This window comes from Scylla paramamosain, chromosome 2 (assembly GCF_035594125.1).
Source record: "Scylla paramamosain isolate STU-SP2022 chromosome 2, ASM3559412v1, whole genome shotgun sequence".
Lineage (NCBI taxonomy): Eukaryota > Metazoa > Arthropoda > Malacostraca > Decapoda > Portunidae > Scylla > Scylla paramamosain.
The window spans coordinates 41,176,817-41,196,816 of NC_087152.1; the positions used below are offsets into that span (position 1 = coordinate 41,176,817).

At 41.0% G+C, this 20,000-nt stretch overlaps 1 protein-coding gene across 1 annotated transcript in view; it reads right to left on the reverse strand.

The window, feature by feature from the left end:
* LOC135115222 (uncharacterized) overlaps positions 1–20,000 on the reverse strand; it is a 159,609-nt gene that overhangs the window by 62,508 nt on the left and 77,101 nt on the right. Inside the window, 1 exon segment of the mRNA XM_064031765.1 lies at positions 6,927–7,062. Coding sequence (XP_063887835.1) covers positions 6,927–7,062 — 136 coding nt within the window.

Here is a 20,000-nt window from a genome sequence, read left to right on the forward strand (position 1 = left end):
CTCTCTCTCTCTCTCTCTCTCTCTCTCTCTCTCTCTCTCTCTCTCTCCCTCTCTCTCTCTCTCTCCGTCTTCTTTCCTTACCTCCTTCCTACCTTTCCTTCTCTTTATTTATTCTTCATCTATATTCTTATTTAAACATACTCTCTCTCTCTCTCTCTCTCTCTCTCTCTCTCTCTCTCTCTCTCTCTCTCTCTCTCTCTCTCTCATATCCACCAATAAACTCACACATTCCTAGACTACAATAAACGCTTGTAGGTTAAATGGTACTACACACACACACACACACACACACACACACACACACACACACGGTCATGACTGTAACTGTATAAAATAAAAATAAAGAAAGAAATGGAAATGAAAACAGAAGCTAACATAAATAAAATAAATTAAAGAAATAAAATAAGAGAAAATGATTAGATTTGTTATAATTCTAAATGCCCTGAATCAATCAATCAATCAATCTCTCTCTCTCTCTCTCTCTCTCTCTCTCTCTCTCTCTCTCTCTCTCTCTCTCTCTCTCTCTCTCTCTCTCTCTCTCTCTCTCTTCCAGTACATAACAACAACAACAATAGCAACAACAACAACTACTACAACAACAAGAATAATGACTACTACTACTACTACTACTACTACTACTACTACTACTACTTTTTTTTTTTTTTTTTTTTTTTTTTTTTATGTAGGAAGGATACTGGCCAAGGGCAACAAAAATCTAATAAAAAAAATGCCCACTGAAATGCCAGTCCCTAAAAGGGTCAAAGCAGTGGTCAAAAATTGGTGGATAAGTGTCTTGAAACCTCCCTCTTGAAGGAATTCAAGTCATAGGAAGGTGGAAATACAGAAGCAGGCAAGGAGTTCCAGAGTTTACCAGAGAAAGGGATGAATGATTGAGAATACTGGTTAACTCTTGCGTTAGAGAGGTGGACAGAATAGGAGTGAGAGAAAGAAGAAAGTCTTGTGCAGCGAGGCCGCGGAAGGAGGGGAGGCATGCAGTTAGCAAGATCAGAAGAGCAGTTAGCATGAAAATAGCGGTAGAAGACAGCTAGAGATGCAACATTGCGGCGGTGAGAGAGAGGCTGAAGACAGTCAGTTAGAGGAGAGGAGTTGATGAGACGAAAAGCTTTTGATTCCACCCTGTCTAGAACAGCAGTATGAGTGGAACCCCCCCAGACATGTGAAGCATACTCCATACATGGACGGATAAGGCCCTTGTACAGAGTTAGCAGCTGCGGGGGTGAGAAAAACTGGCGGAGACGTCTCAGAACACCTAACTTCATGGAAGCTGTTTTAGCTAGAGATGAGATGTGAAGTTTCCAGTTCAGATTATAAGTAAAGGACAGACCGAGGATGTTCAGTGTAGAAGAGGGGGATAGTTGAGTGTCATTGAAGAAGAGGGGATAGTTGTCTGGAAGATTGTGTCGAGTTGATAGATGGAGGAATTGAGTTTTTGAGGCATTGAACAATACCAAGTTTGCTCTGCCCCAATCAGAAATTTTAGAAAGATCAGAAGTCAGGCGTTCTGTGGCTTCCCTGCGTGATATGTTTACCTCCTGAAGGGTTGGACGTCTATGAAAAGACGTGGAAAAGTGCAGGGTGGTATCATCAGCATAGGAGTGGATAGGACAAGAAGTTTGTTTTAGAAGATCATTAATGAATAATAAGAAGAGAGTGGGTGACAGGACAGAACCCTGAGGAACACCACTGTTAATAGATTTAGGAGAAGAACAGTGACCGTCTACCACAGCAGCAATAGAACGGTCAGAAAGGAAACTTGAGATGAAGTTACAGAGAGAAGGATAGAAACCGTAGGAGGGTAGTTTGGAAATCAAAGCTTTGTGCCAGACTCTATCAAAGGCTTTTGATATGTCCAAGGCAACAGCAAAAGTTTCACCAAAGTCTCTACTAAAAGAGTAGTAGTAGTCTCTAAAAGAGACTACTACTACTACTGCTGCTGCTGCTGCTGCTGCTGCTGCTACTACCACCACCACCACCACCACTACCACCACCACCACCACCACCACCACCTCTATAAAAAAGAAGAGTTACTGTTCCTATACATTACCTCAAGTCACACCTGAACGGAGAGCAATTAGCGCCTTGAGGGAACAGGTGAAGAGGGAGGGACAGGTGAGAGGAGAGAGGGAGAGGATGGAGAGGGGTGGAGGGGAGAAACGTGTCTGGGGAAGCCTTGAAGTGGGGGGAGGGGAGGGAGGGTGGGGAGAGTGAAGGGGAGAAGGGTGGAAGAGCATGGGACAGGAAGGGAGCTGAGAGAGAGAGAGAGAGAGAGAGAGAGAGAGAGAGAGAGAGAGAGAGAGAGAGAGAGAGAGAGAGAGAGAGAGAGAGATAACAGGATAAGATCACATTTGTGTTATCTTGACGCATCAGAGAGAGAGAGAGAGAGAGAGAGAGATTAGCAAGACTGACCACTCCCTCCCCTGCCACACACTCTGCCAGACTCCCTGCCGGCCCACCACACTCCATTCTGTTGTTCCACTACATTCCCTGCAGCAACACATCTCTCCCTGCCGCCTTACCACACTCCCTTCTGTCCTTGCCATCCAGCCACACTTACAGTAACTCCCTGTCACACCCAGATCTCTTGATATTTGTCTTATATATCTCTCTATGAGGGGTCTAAAGGTCTGTTGCTGTCTGTTATCCCTTTGTAAACACGCAACACCACCTTCTCGACCATATTCTGAAACTTCTGGCAGCATATTTCTTTCAAAGGGCTCTAGGCGAAGTGGCACGAGTTTTTAAGGGTGTTTTTTATGGTTCTAGTGACAGATTAATAAACTGCCTACATTATTAACAGGTGAAACACTCGTGAGAATCTGTCTAGTCATCACTGTGGCCTTGGAAAATAGCCGTGGTGAGAAAACAAAGCGTTTCAGAATACGTGTCTCTTGCCACACATTCCCTACCTTTGATCTGCACCACACTCACTTAACGCAGCCACACAGAACTCCCTGCTGACTTAACCTCACCTACCTCTCCCCAGACTCCTTAGCATCATATTCTTAAAACATTTCGCCACTTTACCTTCACTTCTCTATCAGGGCCCAGAGAAAGTTAAAGGCGTTTTCAGGAGTGTTTTCATGATTCTAGCGATGTTTAAATACATATTCTACATCGTCATTGGCAAAAACACGTATCTAAATCTAACTAACCGTCTATATTTTGGAAATCGTTGGGTCGTGGAAGAAAATGTTTTAAGTATACGAAACTTAACCTGTTCAATATACTTCCTTCTTCTCCCTCACACTCCCTACTGCTTCTCCTACACACCACATGTTCTTTCAAGCTCCCTTCCTCCTTCCATTTTCATCATTATTTTATTTTCTACTTACGTATTATCTACCTCTCTTCCTTTCATTTCTTTTCTCCTACGTTCCTTCTTCCTTCTCAATCCCTTTCCTCATTTCTATATTGTTTATCTCTTTCCTTTTTCCCTCTTCCTGTTTATTGCGATCCCTACCTCTCTCCCATCTTTGCCCCATCGCTACTCTAATATGTCTTAGGTATTTATTGCTCTCTCTCTCTCTCTCTCTCTCTCTCTCTCTCTCTCTCTCTCTCTCTCTCTCTCTCTGGCGTGGCGATGATTGTTCACTATGACACATTTTTTCTTGTGTGTGTGTGTGTGTGTGTGTGTGTGTGTGTGTGTGTGTGTGTGTGTGTGTGTGTGTGTGTGTGTGTGTGTGTGTGTGTGTGGGACGAGACGTTATCTCTCTTGTAATGGTTGTGAAGGAGGCGTGAAGGAGCGAGGGAAGGAAGCGTGAAGAGTGTAGGAGAGGTCACCTTGTATGATGAAAGCTTATTTATTATTATTATTATTATTATTATTATTATTATTATTATTATTATTATTATTATTATTATTATTATTATTATTATTACCTTTTTTTTTGTTTCTGCCTGAGTTTAGATGTGTGTGTTTGCTTTTCTGGGTATTTGTTTTTTTCTTTGTCTTTCTGTTTGTCTAGTTGCCTATTAGTCCGTCTGTCTGAATATCTGTGTTTATGTCTGCCTGTTTCTCTCTCTCTCTCTCTCTCTCTCTCTCTCTCTCTCTCTCTCTCTCTCTCTCTCTCTCTCTCTCTCTCTCTCTCTCTCTCTCTCTCTCTCTCTCTCTCTCAGGCATGCAGGGAGTGCCTCTTATAGCTTGTCACGCTGCAAGACGAAGGAATGAAGACGGGAGGGAGGAGGAGGAGGAGGAGGAGGAGGAGGAGGAGGAGGAGGAGGAGAGAAGTATCGCCTCCGGTCACCATCTGGAGGCCGGAGACACAGCGTGGGGCGTCAGATGGGGAGTGAGAGTGGACACTAACCCAGTTTTATCTCCCTCCGTTACTTGTGTCCTCCTCACCCCCTCTTCCCCACGGCACACACACACACACACACACACACACACACACACACATCCAGACAGACAGACAGACACGGGAACAAAGATAGATAGATAGACACACCCACCCACCCACACACCCACACCCACACACACATACAGATACACACGCTTTGTTCTCTCATTACGACTAGTTTTAAAGGCTACAGAGATGATTAGCCAGATTCTCAAGAGTGCTTCTCGTGTTAATAATGTGAAAATGTTGTTAATCTGTCACTGGAGCAGTAAAAGCACCCTTAAAAACACGTATAGCTTATTTTAAACCGGTATTCTGAAACGCTTTGCTCTCTCACCATGACTATTTTCAAAGGCCACAGAGATGATTTGCCGCATTCCCAAGTGTTTCTCCAGTAAATAATGTGTAAATATTGTTAATCTGTCACTTGAACCATAAAAAAAAAACACTTAAAAACCCGTGTAACTTCAGCATCACTATTTTCAAAGGTCATAGAGACAATTAATCAAGTATTTCTCCAGTAAATAATGTATATTGTTAATCTGTCACTAGAACCATAAAAAAAAACACTTAAAAACTCGTGTGTAAGTTTAGCATCACTATTTTCAAAGGTTATAGAGACAACTAATCTGGTGTTTCTCCAGTATATAATGTATAAAAATTGTTAATCTTCCAGTAGAATCACGAAAACACTCTTGAATACCCGTGTCACTTCAACTAAAGCCTTTTGAATGTAGTGAAGGTGCAGCGCAGAGGTGTTTCAGAATACGGTCCGAGTCACACACACGGGAACCACAAACGGTGCACAGGTTCAAGAGCGTAGCGGGACAGACGGTCGAGCATCTGTCGCCTCCTCTGTGTCAGTGATGGTCAACCGAGTGGTGAGATTATAACTGTGATGACTATAGGAGTCAATACTGGTGGTGGTGGTGGTGGTGGTGGTGATGGAGGAAGGGGAGCAACGCAAAGGAATATAAAGGGAACACCAAACAGCAACATACCTTGAGGTCCTGAAGAGGCTATTTGGGTGACTAATCTATACTGTTAATGGGAGAGACAGGAGGAGGAGGAGGAGGAGGAGGAGGTGTTGAAAGGTGTGTGTGTGTGTGTGTGTGTGTGTGTGTGTGTGTGTGTGTGTGTGTGTGTGTGTGTGTGTTGTTTGTATTTGTGAGAGTTTACTACTTCTGTTACTACTACAACAACATTACTACTGCTACTACCACCACCACCACCAACACACACACACACACACACACACACACACACACACACACACACACTAAAAAAAACACACAACACAATAAATAGGTCACTGCGATAACTTTCTCTATAACACCTTCCCTCGTTCTAATTTCTTTTAGTGCCTCTGTCACAAAAACGAAAAAAAAAAAAGAATCCTAACTATCCAACAAAACCGTATGACATTTGACCCTACACGTGTCACAGTCAAGTAATTTAACTTTTTCCTTCCTCTCTACCTTTATTCTTCCTTCCTTATTTATTTTATTTTATTTATTTTTACTTTTTGTTCCTTCGTTCATGAGACGGAGATAAGCAGAGTGGCTAAGCAATTTTTTTTTCTCTTTTATTGATTTTTTTTTCAACTTCAATATTTTATCTTTTTCTTCGTCAAAGTCATGAGAAAGAGTGAAGGTCAAGGAGACAGAGATGAGTAAAGTGGCAAAGCGTATTTTCCAGTAGGTCTCTTTCCACCTTCACCTTAACCTTTTACCTCCCGCCCCCCTCTCTCTCTCTCTCTCTCTCTCTCTCTCTCTCTCTCTCTCTCTCTCTCTCTCTCTCTCTCTCTCTCTCTCTCTCTCTCTCTCTCTCTCTCTCTCTCTCTGTAACGGAGGCTCGCAGAAATATAAGGAATGAGATAATGCTAATATTGCTAACTGTGATACTCTCTCTCTCTCTCTCTCTCTCTCTCTCTCTCTCTCTCTCTCTCTCTCTCTCTCTCGTTGCCTTCCATTCCTCCCTCCCTCCCCTTTTTTTGTTTCTTTCCACTTTCTTCTTCTTACTCTCTCTTCTTTTTTCACACTTTTCCTTTCTTTCCTGTTTTTGTCACTTTTCCCTTCTACTCTTTCCATTTTCCTTCTTTTGTAGACTCTTCCTTTTTTTCCCTTCCTCGTTTTTCTTCTCTCTCTCTTTATTTCTTTTCCTCTTGCTCCCTGCATCGAGTCGTCATCTTTTCCTCTCATCCTTATTCATCTTTCTTTCTTTCTTATCTGCCTTTCCTTCTCTCCTTTACATTCTACCCCACGTCATCTTACCTTCCTTATCCTCCCTTCTTTCTCTGCCTCTCCCTTCTCTTCCCTTCCTCCACACCCCTTCCTTCTCTCCGTTATATATTCTTTCATCCACAATCCTTCCTTCTCTTCCCTTCCTTATATTTCACTCTACAACGTGACTTTACCGCCCTCATCTTCCCTCCTCTTCCCTCCCTTCCCTGCCTCCTCATCCCTATAATTCCTTCCTTACACTCTACCATACCTTATCTTACTTAACCGTTCTCTTCCACCGCCTTTCTCTTCCCTGTTCCCTATTCACACCCCCGCGTAGCCTCACCTTGTACAGCTTGTCCATCTTGTACCACACGTCCTCCTCCTCCTCGCCGTAGGGGAGGTCCACGTTCAGGTTGTCCTGGGAGCGGCCCAGGATCTTGCGCCGCGACACCATCTCCAGCGAGGGTCCGGGGCCACAGCTGCAGAGATAAGAGAGGCTGGGTTAGCGAAGCGAGGCCAGACGGGGTGGGGAAGAGCTGGGTTGGGTGACTGTAGACGTGGTGTACATTGAGTTCTGGGGAGATATTGTGTGTGTTGTAGTTGGTGTTTGTTTTGTTGTGTTGCTGTGGAATTTTTTGAGTTTTTGGTACGTATGTTACGAAAGAAATTGTTTTGTATTATATTTTTTTAGAAGTTTGAAGGAGTTATCGTGTATTAGTGTAGATTGTAGTACTGTAGGTGTCTTTTTACTGTATAGCTCGGAGTCTGGAGAAGCTACTGTGTTTTATTGGAGAAGCTACTGTGTCTTATTATTAAAGAAGGCGCCTTTTTTTTATTTATTATGTTGCTGGGAGTTTGGAGATAAGAGGGCTGGGTTAGCGAGGCGAGGTGGGAGGAGCGGAGATGGGCTAGGCAGGGTTAGTCCGTGTGGGTGTGGGTGAGCGACGGGGTACATGAAGTAAGGAGTTTTGGTGTTGTTTTTCTGTTGTGTTGTTGTACTTCGTAATTTTTTGTTGTACTGTTGGGAGCTGGTTGAAGTTTGACGAAGTTTTTTGTTAATATATAACTTATGATTTTTTTTCTTAATATATTGTTTGAAATTTGGATAAGTTACTGAATATATTACTGTAGCACATTTTTCTCTATTATTTTGCTGGATATTCTGATGCTGTGTCAGTGAAAAAAAAGATTAAAAATATCACCTACAAAACTAACTGGCGTCGCAATCCTGAAAAGAGTTAAGAGATGGGGAAGAGAAGCGCAATATGATGTAAGGGTACAAGATGGTACAGTATACGTCCTAGACTGGATGGTATAACGTTGTAAGATGGTATATAACGAGAGGAGGATCTGGTAAAGTTAAAACAGAGCGCCGTGACAGATGAGATGCAGATGACCAATATTAGAGCATATAGAAAGTTTAACATGTGAAAAAAAAAGAGATGTTAACGGTCTAGGATGGCAGACAGTGTGAGGAAGAGTTACTAAGATGAAGAAAGGTGTACGAGTGAGAGAAGGAATTACTGAGATATAAGAGTGAGAGGAGGAATTACTAAGCTCCAGGAGAGGTGTATAGGAGAGAAGTAAGGGTGAAAGAAAGGCGTGGACAGCTGGAAAATTACTTAAACTTGGGAACATAAGAATATGGTAAGATATTTGGTAAGAAGGCGGAAAAGAAGGTAGAAGGAGACTTAAAGATGAAAGAAAGATTACAGTTGGAGCCTTTGACGGTCCGGTAAGAGTGAGAGAGAGGGAGGGCAAGGGAGGGTAAGAGAGGGCTGAGGAATGCATAGGGTATAAGGAAGTATTAGCTAAAGAAGGGATTATAGGTAAAGATTAACTGGAGGATAAGGAAAACCGACGTACTGTACAAGGAAGGAAGAGAAGAGAGGGAGAGGAGAGGACAGGGAAAGGGAGGGAAGGAGAGAGAGAGAAGGAGAGGGAGGGTTAAAGGAAGGAAGGGAAGGTTAAAGTGATATAGTGCTAGGGGGGATGACAGGAGGGGAGGGAGAGTGAGAGAGGAGAGAGTGAGAGAGGTAAGGTTACACGGGGGAAGAACAGGAGGAGGTCGCAGAGGGTACATGACTGAAGAATGTGTGTGGGGGGTGAGAGGGAGACGGAAGGAGACACGGGCTAAATGAGGAAATGATGGGATGAAGTTGAGGGTGACGAGGGGTGATTAAAAAGGGCGTGGGGGTGATTGGAGGAGTACACGGGAAGGGTGACGGAGAGAGAGGGAGAGGAGAAAGGTGAGGAGCAGGTGTGGTGAATGTTTAGGACTAAATGAGGAAGATGTAACTGAGGTTGAGGATAACAGAATAACATAATAGAAAAGCATAACAGAGAGGAGGTGAAAAAGATAGCATAGATTTACGGGATGCAGGGTGAAAGGGAGATATATATGTATGTTAAAGGTTAGTGGAAGTGGAATAACTTATGGAAGGAGAGAAGATAAGGAACAGGAATGAAGAAAAATGGAGGAAAATGTATGAAAAATTTAAAAGGTTAACTGCTGAGGGGAAATTTTAAGGTTTGCGAGAGTAGACAATTTTATAGCTGGGGATGATAGGTGGAAATAGATAGGCATGTTATGGACAGGGGGTCACGTGTAGGTCTGATGGCTTCTTCCAGCTTCCCTTGTTCTTTTATGTTCTGATGCATTTCAAATTAATCTGCAACTTGTTTCTCTCGCAAATCTCATTATTATTATAGGAAGGAAATGAAAGCACCGATTCGTGGCTGGAGAAATAATCAAACTAAGAGAAAAACAGTAGGAAAATTGAAATAGAAGAAAATACAGTGGCTCAGTCAGCCAGCCAATTAACCAGCCAATCAATCAGTCAGAGTCAATATGTTCGTTTGCCAGAAAGTCAATCAGCCAGCCAGCCAGCCAGTCAGTCAGTCAGTCAGTCAGTCAGCCAGTCACCCAGCCAGCCAGTCACCCAGGAAACAGAAAAAAAAAAGGCTCAGAAACTATTCAATAACAATTAGGAGAAAAAAAGGAGGGAAGGAAGAAGGGAGGGAGGAAAAGAGAGAGAGAGAGAGAGAGAGAGAGAGAGAGAGAGAGAGAGAGAGAGAGAGAGAGAGAGAGAGAGAGGAAGAAGGAAAGGGAGAGGGAAGGGAGAGGAGGGAACAGAAGCAGACAAGGACATGACAGAAAAAAAGGCATTCAAGGCCATTCCTCCTCCTCTTCCCGTCTATTTAAAGTCTCTCTCTCTCTCTCTCTCTCTCTCTCTCTCTCTCTCTCTCTCTCTCTCTCTCTCTCTCTCTCTCTCTCTCTCAAATGAACACGAATATTAGACGTGTGTGTGTGTGTGTGTGTGTGTGTGTGTGTGTGTGTGTGTGTGAGAGAGAGAGAGAGAGAGAGAGAGAGAGAGAGAGAGAGAGAGAGAGAGATGCATCAACAAAATGACTTACGACAAAACAACACACACACACACACGCACACACACCTACGTACGCACGCACGCCCCGTACCACAACCCGCTTCTAAGGCCTTGAGTGTGACAGATCCGGGTTACATAACAGAGCATCTCCCGTAACGCGTTAACTCCGTGTCATCTTTTGTGTTTCCGACAGTGATCACGCATCCTTGAAATCTGAAACTCAACCCCTGCGCGCGCACCCGCGTGTGTGTGTGTGTGTGTGTGTGTGTGTGTGTGTGTGTGTGTGTGTGTGTGTGTGTGTGTGTATACTAATTATTTATTTTTTGTCGTTCGTACACACACACACACACACACACAGTTCAAAAGAGAGGATACTGGAAGGAAGGAAAGCAAGAAGGAAGGAAGAAAGGAAGGAAGGAAGAAAGGAAGGCTGGAAGAAGTTGAGAAAGAAAGAAAGAAATGGAGAAACAGAAAAAAAACTAACAAACAAACAAACCAAATGAATAAAGAAATAAAAGGAAGAAGATAAGAAAATAAAATAGAAAATACAAGCAAGCATATTTTTTTCCTTCCTACGCATGCATTTTTTTTTGCCCACACACACACACACACACACACACACACACACACACACACACACACACACACACACACACACACACACACTTTACTTATTTTTCCTGTTTTTTTTTCTTTCTTTCTTTTTTTTTTTTTTTGCGTACGTTCCAAAATATAAGAAAAGTACGTACAACTACCATTATCATATTTTTTTTTCTTCATCTTCCGCAACATAGCATACACAAAATAATGGCAGGAACGTACGTGCTTCCCGGGCCTAATGGTTGCAAGGATCTCGGGGTTCGAACACGTGCACGGATATTTGTAGGAAGAAAAAAAAACATACAATAAATCTCGTAGCATTCCGACACACGAAGGTTACTGACTCGTTCGTTAAAATGCTGCATGTGTTATTTTTGACTCCTACTGAAGGGTTTATTAGAAATGGTTCTTCTCTCTTATCTTTGTTGTTGTTATTGTTGTTGATGTGTGTGTGTGAGAGAGAGAGAGAGAGAGAGAGAGAGAGAGAGAGAGAGAGAGAGAGAGAGAGAGAGAGAGAGAGAGAGAGAGAGAGAGAGAGAGAGAGAGAGAATGTTAGTTTTGGTAAAGATAAAAGAGAAAAAATAAAGGTCAATTTTAGGAAAACAACAAAAAACAGAGATTAAATAAGAATTCCATATACGTAAAATTCACCGTATATATTATGAAGCCAATGTTCTTATTCGTACAATATTACTTATCACTTAATCACTGTGTTACTTATATAAAGTTCACGTCTGTGCCTTCTATAATTAAATGGAAAAAAATAAAGATCTCATATGTTGTACACGTTTTTTTTTTTTTAATCAGACAGAAAGAAAAAAAAATGAAAATAGATAAATAAAGAAATATAGAAAGAAAGAAAAAAAAATACATGTGTCGTATGCTTTTATAATTAAACAGAAAGATATATCAATAAACAAACAAACAAATAAACAAACATACAAGGAAACGAGCAGATGAATAGAAACACAAACAAATAAATAACCTAAACAAATAAGCCCCGATATAATTAAGTCCATTTGAGCCTCAAGAAATCACAAGTAAACCGTTTCCGTGCAAAATTCCTTCCACGCACGATCGACGATTATGGAAGAAAGCAATCAAGAGGCAATCAGCAACATCACGACGTCTACTTCCCCCTTGAGGCGAGGCGAGGCGAGGCATTCCTGGCGCGTCACAGCCAATACGACGTACACTGGAGAGCCGCTCACTAACGCAGGCCTCGGGTGTACTGGAGTGCTTACTGATACGGCTTGGATTTTTTTTTTTTCTAGCGTAAGAGCGTCACCCTCTTCTATAATTTGCGTAAGTTATTTTGTTTATTTATTTATTTATTTATTTTGTGTGTGGGGGGAGAGGAATTTTTTTAACCTTTTTCTTTATTTTCTTTATTTCTTTGTCTTTTCATCACGTGTGTGTGTGTGTGTGTGTGTGTGTGTGTGTGTGTGTGTGTGTGTGTGTGTGTGTGTGTGGTCTAATATTTGCCTCGACTTTTCTTTTTTTGGGGGTTTGATATAAAAATTAAGTAAAGATCTTTATTCATTTTATTTTTATTTGAACTGTACAATCACATCTTTTGAAATTATGCTTCTAGCTTAGACAACTTTTTTCTCTCTCTAAGGTTGAAAGGAAAGCAAAGGAGTCAAAGAGTTAAGCCGAGAAACCTTGATCTTGGGAGACCAGTATCTGTCATTGCGTATCTACTTATCATTGATCTTTTTTTTTTTAAGAACGCACGTATCTCTCGTATCTCCACTTATCAAAGAATCAATTTTAACAGGCCAACCACTTGACCTAGCTACCTAAAACCTAATAATATTGATTGATATTTGTTGAATTTTCCGTGTACTGACCTGGATCAGAACATATCAGGCATTCCTTTATCTGCCTATCTACGGAAGTTCGGTCTATTAACATAATGTAAAACCCAACAGACTTCACAGCTATTTATTGAAGTTTCCTTGTCTTGACTTACAAAGAGATAAACCTGACTAATATTTCTTGAAGTTTCCGTAATTTCATTTGTAAAAGAATCTATCGTAAATCACTTCATCTTTCCGTATTATACCATTCAATCTTTTAATGTCAAATCAGAGACATAGACAAGAAACTATTCAATTTTAACCACTGAGACTTCGCAGAAATTCCTTTAAGTTTTCGTGTCTTCATTTATATAAGAATCAATCGAGTAACCCTTTATATGTCCTTGTTAAGTCCATCCCATCCATCGCGGCGGCACAGACTCTGCTCAACTAAGCGTGTTTCCTCTCCTGGGTGGCTGGTTGGTCGCTCACCCCAGGCAGCCAGACCCTCACCGTGCGTCAGCCTCCATCTTGCCTCCCTTAATCTCCTTCACCTCTCCCTCTCTTAAGTCTTCTCCATCTCTCCCTTAAGTCTTGCTCGTCTCATCCTTGCCTCTCTCTCTTTAAGTCTTTTCCTTCGTCTCTTTCTCTCCTCTATCGTTTCCTTGTCTTCTCCTCCTCCTCCTCCTCCTCCTTCCCTTCCTTTTTGAGTTTTCTATCGTTTCTTCCATCTCCTCCTCTTCCTTTTAAGTCTTCTGTCGCTTATTTATTTTCTTCTTCCTTTTCTTCTTCTTTTTTTCCTCCTCTTCTTCCAGCACTTAACCCTCTTTCATTACTGCCTGTCTCTTTACTTTGCTTTTATTCTTCCTCTCTTTCCTTTTCCCGTTTTGGTTTTGAAAGTATGTTTTTTTTTCTTTTTTTTATGTATTTTCTTTCATACTTTGATATTCTCTCTCTCTCTCTCTCTCTCTCTCTCTCTCTCTCTCTCTCTCTCTCTCTCTCTCTCTCTCTCTCTCTCTCTCTCTCTCTCTCTCTCTCTCTCTCACCATCTTTCACACACTCTTCACCCATCAACTTTATCATTTCTGCTACCCCCCTCCCGTCTTCCTCTTCCCGCCGCAAAGCCTTCCCCCCCTCCTCCTCCTCCGCTCCGTCCTTGTCAGCGGGTCGCCAGCTTACCTGTGTTACGGTGTCTCTCAAATTAGCTCAGGTGAAGAAAAAGACGAAGACGAAGACGAAGAAGAAGACGAAGACGAAGAAGAAGAAGAACAAGAACAAGAACAAGAAGAAGAAGAAGAAGAAGAAGAAGAAGAAGAAGAAGAAGAAGAAGAAGAAGAGAGAGAGAGAGAGAGAGAGAGAGAGAGAGAGAGAGAGAGAGAGAGAGAGAGAGAGAGAGAGAGAGAGAATAATTATTTACGTAGACAAAAAAAATACATGAAGATTTTCTTTTTCAGAAGTGAAGTGAAAGAGAGAGAGACTTAAAATGATTGTTTTTTAACTTTCGAGTTATCATTGCCCTTATCACCATTATTATTATTATTATTATTATTATTATTATTATTATTATTATTATTATTAAAACTATTACTACTTTCAATGGCGTAGTTTAGACATTAATTTTTCTTGCATTATTGTATTAATTTCAAGTTGGGTGAATCCTGATCTTTATAATTTCAAGCTTGTCTTTTTTTTTTTTTTTTTAATGTTCATTCTCAGTTCTCATTTCGTAAGGCTGAAGATCAAGTTTTTTTTTACTATTTTATATTGTTTTTTTTTTTCTATTCTAACATGGTGTCGATTACGCTCCTATTGAAAGTCAGGTTCTCTCTCTCTCTCTCTCTCTCTCTCTCTCTCTCTCTCTCTCTCTCTCTCTCAGCCACCAACGCCTACCACCTACCTCAGACGCACGCACGCACTCACGTACACACACACACACACACACACACACACACACACACACACACACACACACACACACACACACACACACAGTTTTATAAAGAAATATAAAATCGTGAATTGTGTGTGTGTGTGTGTGTGTGTGTGTGTGTGTGTGTGTGTGTGTGTGTGTGTGTTTTACAGTTTCTTCCTTTTTTGTAATGTTGTTTAATAAATATATATATACGCCTTGGTGCTTTTCTAGGTAACGAAGTATACACACCCCCCAACAAAAAACTACACACACACACACACACACACACACACACACACACACACACACACACACACCGTTACTGAGACATTTCACGGTCAACGCCTCAACTCCTCCCCTTCTTCCCTCTCTCCTTCTCTCCCTCCCTTCCCTATCCTTCATTCCACTCCTCCCCTCCCCCTCCCCTCCTCCCTCCCTCCCTCCCTCCCTCCCACACACCCTAAAAATTCAAGCGCAGTTCCAAATCGAATCTAGCGAGGGAGGCTTTTTTTTATTTCTTTTCACAGTAGTCTTTTTCTTTTCTTTTTCTTCTTTTTTTTTCTTCTTTCCATTGCTTTCTTTCTCTAGCAACTGACGTAACGGGAAGTCTCTCTCTCTCTCTCTCTCTCTCTCTCTCTCTCTCTCTCTCTCTCTCTCTCTCTCTCTCTCTCTCTTTGCACTAATAGACTATTTTTTACACATTTTCATACACCTGTAACATTCTCTCTCTCTCTCTCTCTCTCTCTCTCTCTCTCTCTCTCTCTCTCTCTCTCTCTCTCTCTCTCTCTCTCTCTCTCTCTCTCTCTCTCGAAAGGTCGACAGAGGGACTGACCTTCGCTGATTAACTGTCCAGGAGAGAGAGAGAGAGAGAGAGAGAGAGAGAGAGAGAGAGAGAGAGAGAGAGAGAGAGAGAGAGAGAGAGAGAGAGAGAGAGACTTTATTAGTGTTTTAATAAGAATATAATTAATATGACAACGTAGATGCACTGACAAGAGAGAGAGAGAGAGAGAGAGAGAGAGAGAGAGAGAGAGAGAGAGAGAGAGAGAGAGAGAGAGAGAGAGAGAGAGAGAGAGAGAGAGAGAGAGAGAGAGAGAATGCCCGTTACATGCCGGCCCTAAAGATAGCGATGATAATCCCAAATGCAGAGTTAATTAGAATCGCCGAGGTGGCCTACGAGAGAGAGAGAGAGAGAGAGAGAGAGAGAGAGAGAGAGAGAGAGAGAGAGAGAGAGAGAGAGAGAGAGAGATTTAAATGTCCTACTCTACAACATATGCAGACTGAAAAAAAAGAAGAAAAAATAATATTGGAAAGAGACTGAAAAATTAATGTTGACGGACTAACTAATTGATTGACTGATGTAGAGTAATAATAACACAAGGCAATAATAGGGAGATGAAAGGATAAAGACCATGAATACACAGATAAATGATAACAAGTAAAAGAAACTAAAGGAAGAGGAAAGAAATACAAGAAAGGACAAAAAAAATTAAATATTAGTAGAAGGTGAATATTCGGTTAGAGGAAAGAGAAGTGAGAAGGAGAAAACTGATTATAAGCCTCACAGATTAAAAGATTACGGAATGAAAGAAATAAAGACCGTAAATAGAATAAGGAAAATGAATAAATAAATGATACAAAGAAAAAGAAAGAAAGAAGGGGGACTAGTGAGAAAACCGATGATAAATTTAATACAAAGTGTAAGGTTAAGGAATGAAAGAGATAAACTAGAGACGATAAACGAAATAAAAGCAGAAAAATATACGTGAAGAAAGAGAGAAAAAGAAAAAAAGAAGAGGGAATAATGAGAAATAATAATAAACTTAAGACCAAATGAAAGGTTAAGAAATGAAGGAAATACAGAGACGATAAACAGAATAAAAGAAAAAAAAATTAAGTTGAAAGAACGAAAAAGGAAATAGTGAGAGAAATGATAACAAACCAAACACACATTGAAAGGTTATGGAATGAAGGAGATAGAGAAACATAAGTTGAATAAAGGTAAAGGAAAGAAAAGGAGAAATGAGAGAAATGATAATAAACGTCTTATGGTGTGAAAGGTTAAGGAATGATGCAAGGGAGAGGAAGTAATGGAAAAAAGAAAAAAGAAAACGAGAAAATGTGAGAAAAAAGACAAACCAGCAGGAAGTGTGAGCGAAAAAAAAACACAAGAATGATAAGAAACAGAAGAAAATGAAGGACAGGGAGATATTTATACAAGTAGGAGGAAAAATTATTGATACGGGGAATGTGGGAATGAGATAAATGTTGATTACACGAATGAAATAAATAAATAAATACATAAATAAACAAATAAATAAATAGATAAATAAATATATAATAAATAAGTAAAAAAATAATACATAAAAGAAAACTAAATAAATTAATAATAAAAAAAACTTAGACGATAATAAAACTACTACTGCTGTTGCTGCTACTACTACTACTACTACTACTACTACTACTACTACTACTACTAGGATGAAAAAGAAGATCAAGAACAAGAAGAAGAACAAGAAGAACAAGAAGAAAAAGAGCAAGAACAAGAGCAACAACAACAACAACAACAACAACAACAACAACAACAACAACAGTGAACATTTTCAAATAAAAAAGTCTGAAAAAATAACCAAATAAGACAAAAAAAAAGAAGAGGAAATGAAGAGAAGGAAAAGGAAAAGTACGAGGACCGTGGAAAAGAAACGAAGGAACAAAGAAAAAAATAAAGAAAAAAACGGAGAAGCAAAGATGAAAAGTAAAGCATTCAGAGAGAATATGGGAATACGAGAAAAAGGAAGGAGAGGAGAGGAGAAGGAATGGAGGAAAGGCAGACGAGCAGACGGACAGACGGAGGAGGAGGAAGAGGAGGAGGAGGAGGAGGAGGAGAGTGAAGGGTTAGGCTTCAACGACACACTTTCTTGCCACTAAGCTTTCTCACTGACTGGCGACCGTGACTCCTCCTCCTCCTCCTCCTCCTCCTCCTCCTCCTCCTCCTTCTGGTCTTCTCTTTCTCACACCTTCCTTTCCCTAGGTGTAAACTGCTTCTCACGCTTCTATAGTCTCCTTTACACTCTTATAAACTGTCCCTCTCTCTCTCTCTCTCTCTCTCTCTCTCTCTCTCTCTCTCTCTCTCTCTCTCTCTCTCTCTCTCTCTCACTTTATTTTGTTTAGTACTTTTCTTTTTCTTCCTCTTCCTCCTCTTCCTCTTTCTCTATTCCTTTACTCTCCTTCGTCCTCTTCCTTGTCCTCTTTCTTACATTTTTCTTCCTCGTATTCCGATTTTAACATACTTATCGTTATTCTTTTTCCTTCTCTCATTATTTCTTCTTCCTCTTCCTTTTTTCCAAACATGTTTTTTTTTCATATTATTCTCCTTCCTCGTTTCTCTCTATTCTCCACTTCTTCATTTGTGTTTTATATCCCTCGTAATTTTCTTTTTTATTTTCCCACAAACATTCTTCCTTCTTCCTCTCTTCTTCCTCTTCTTCCTCCTTCTCCTCCTCGTCTCAGGAAGAAGGTAATATTTATATTAGCACAAGGAAGAAAATTTAGGTGCGAATGGACAATGAGAGAGAGAGAGAGAGAGAGAGAGAGAGAGAGAGAGAGAGAGAGAGAGAGAGAGAGAGAGAGAGAGAGAGAGAGAGAGAGAGAGAGATGAGGATATTAAGAAAAATAGAAAGAGGAAGAACAGGAGCAGGAGAAGGAGGAGGAGGAGGAAAAGATGAGGTGAAGACAAGGAAGAGCAAAGCGGAGCAGAAAGCTTGTTTATCTATTATTGGTAAAATATTAAACATTTTTATAAGAAGAATATTGAACACTTTTTCTCAGCCATACCCTTGTGGTGTTTGGATTTACAGAATGCTAAGGACTGTGCAAGTGAAGATTACTTTACTGTTGACTATGAGACTACGTAAAAGAATATTGTAGAAAGGCGAAAAGAACTCTCCTTACCAACCATTCCTGCAATACAATACCTACCTACCTACGTACCTTAATAACTAACTAACCAACTCACTAAATAAACAAGTAAGAAATTTAAAACAATCACTCAAAATAGTATAAATATAAATGTTGACAATACATGACAGTAATTTCAAAGCATAGAGGATATTGATATATTTCAAGTTGGTTTGAGTGTGGACAGAGGTAGAGGCGAGAGACTAAGGTAGTGTGGACGTGTCTGGAGGAGAGGCGAGGAGTATATGGGGAGGAGGAGGAGGCTGGAGGTGGATCTACCCGGCAGGAGAAAAAGAGGAAAACCTGAGAGATGGTTTATGGATGCAGTGAAAGAAGACCTGTTTGTAATAGACATGACTGAAGAAGGCGCAGAAGACTAAGCACGTTGAAGAAGTAGAAAAAAAAAAGAAGGAAAAAAAAAACATGCCTTAAACAAACATAAAGGAAAAGAAAAAAGGTTAAAAGATGAGGAATTAATGAAAATATAAGAGACGGAGATCAAAAGTGAGAATATGACAAATAAGGAAAGGAGGAAGAGATAAAAGAGAGGAGGAGGAGGAGGAGATAGAGGAGAGAAAGGAAGAGGAGATAAGGGAGAGAAGGATGAAGAGATGGAGGAGACAGGTGAGAGGGAGGTGAAAGGTCGGGGAAAAAAGTGTGTGTGTGTGTGTGTGTGTGTGTGTGTGTGTGTGTGTGTGTGTGTGTGTGTGTGTGTGTGTGTGTGACAGAAAGAAATAAAAGTGAATTAAACTTTTGCAGTGCTAACGAAATGACAATGTGAATTAAGCAATTTAATCAAGGAGAAAAGAAAAAAGAAGAAAATTTACCGAATTCTGTAAGAGAGAGAAAAGAAAGAAAAGAACAAGTGACATAATAGCATGATTTTTTTCAATTAGGTTACACACACACACACACACGCACGCACACGCGCACACACACACACACACACACACACACACACAGAGAGAGAGAGAGAGAGAGAGAGAGAGAGAGAGAGAGAGAGAGAGAGAGAGAGAGAGAGAGAGAGAGAGAATCAGCTGATCATTAGGAAAAGATGGTAATTGCATTGATAAAAACTGGTTCTCTCTCTCTCTCTCTCTCTCTCTCTCTCTCTCTCTCTCTCTCTCTCTCTCTCTCTCATAAGAGGGAGGAAGGAAAGAATAGAGGGAAGGATGAAGGAAAACAATAAACATAACGAGTTGGAGAAGCGAATGGAGAGATGATGGAGGAAACTGGAGGGAAGTTGAACGAATGGAAGGAAGCTGTAGGGAAGATGGAGGAGTGGAGGGAATGTGGAGGAAAGATTGATCGGTGGAGGAGGAAGGAAAGGAGGGAAACCGGAGGAAAGATGGAAGAGTGGAGGGAAGATGGAGGAAAGATGGAGGGGGTGTAGGGAAGCTGGAGGAAAGATGGACCAGTGGAGGGAAGCTGGAGGAAAGATGGAGGAGGTGGAGAAAAGACAGGAAGAAGAGGAGGGAAGATGGAGGTAAAATGAGGGAAATGGAGGAAACATACACAAATGGAGGGAAGCTGGAGGAAAGACAGACGAATGGAGGGAAGCTGGAGGGAAGATAGAGGGGGTGGAGGGAAGATGGAGGGCTAGAGGCAAAGAGTAGAAGCTTTGGCCGCATTCCACTGGAGGAGAAAGCTACGTTCTCTCTCTCTCTCTCTCTCTCTCTCTCTCTCTCTCTCTCTCTCTCTCTCTCTCTCTCTCTCTCTCTCTCTCTCTCTCTCTCTCTCTCTCTCTCATATACACACTGCAC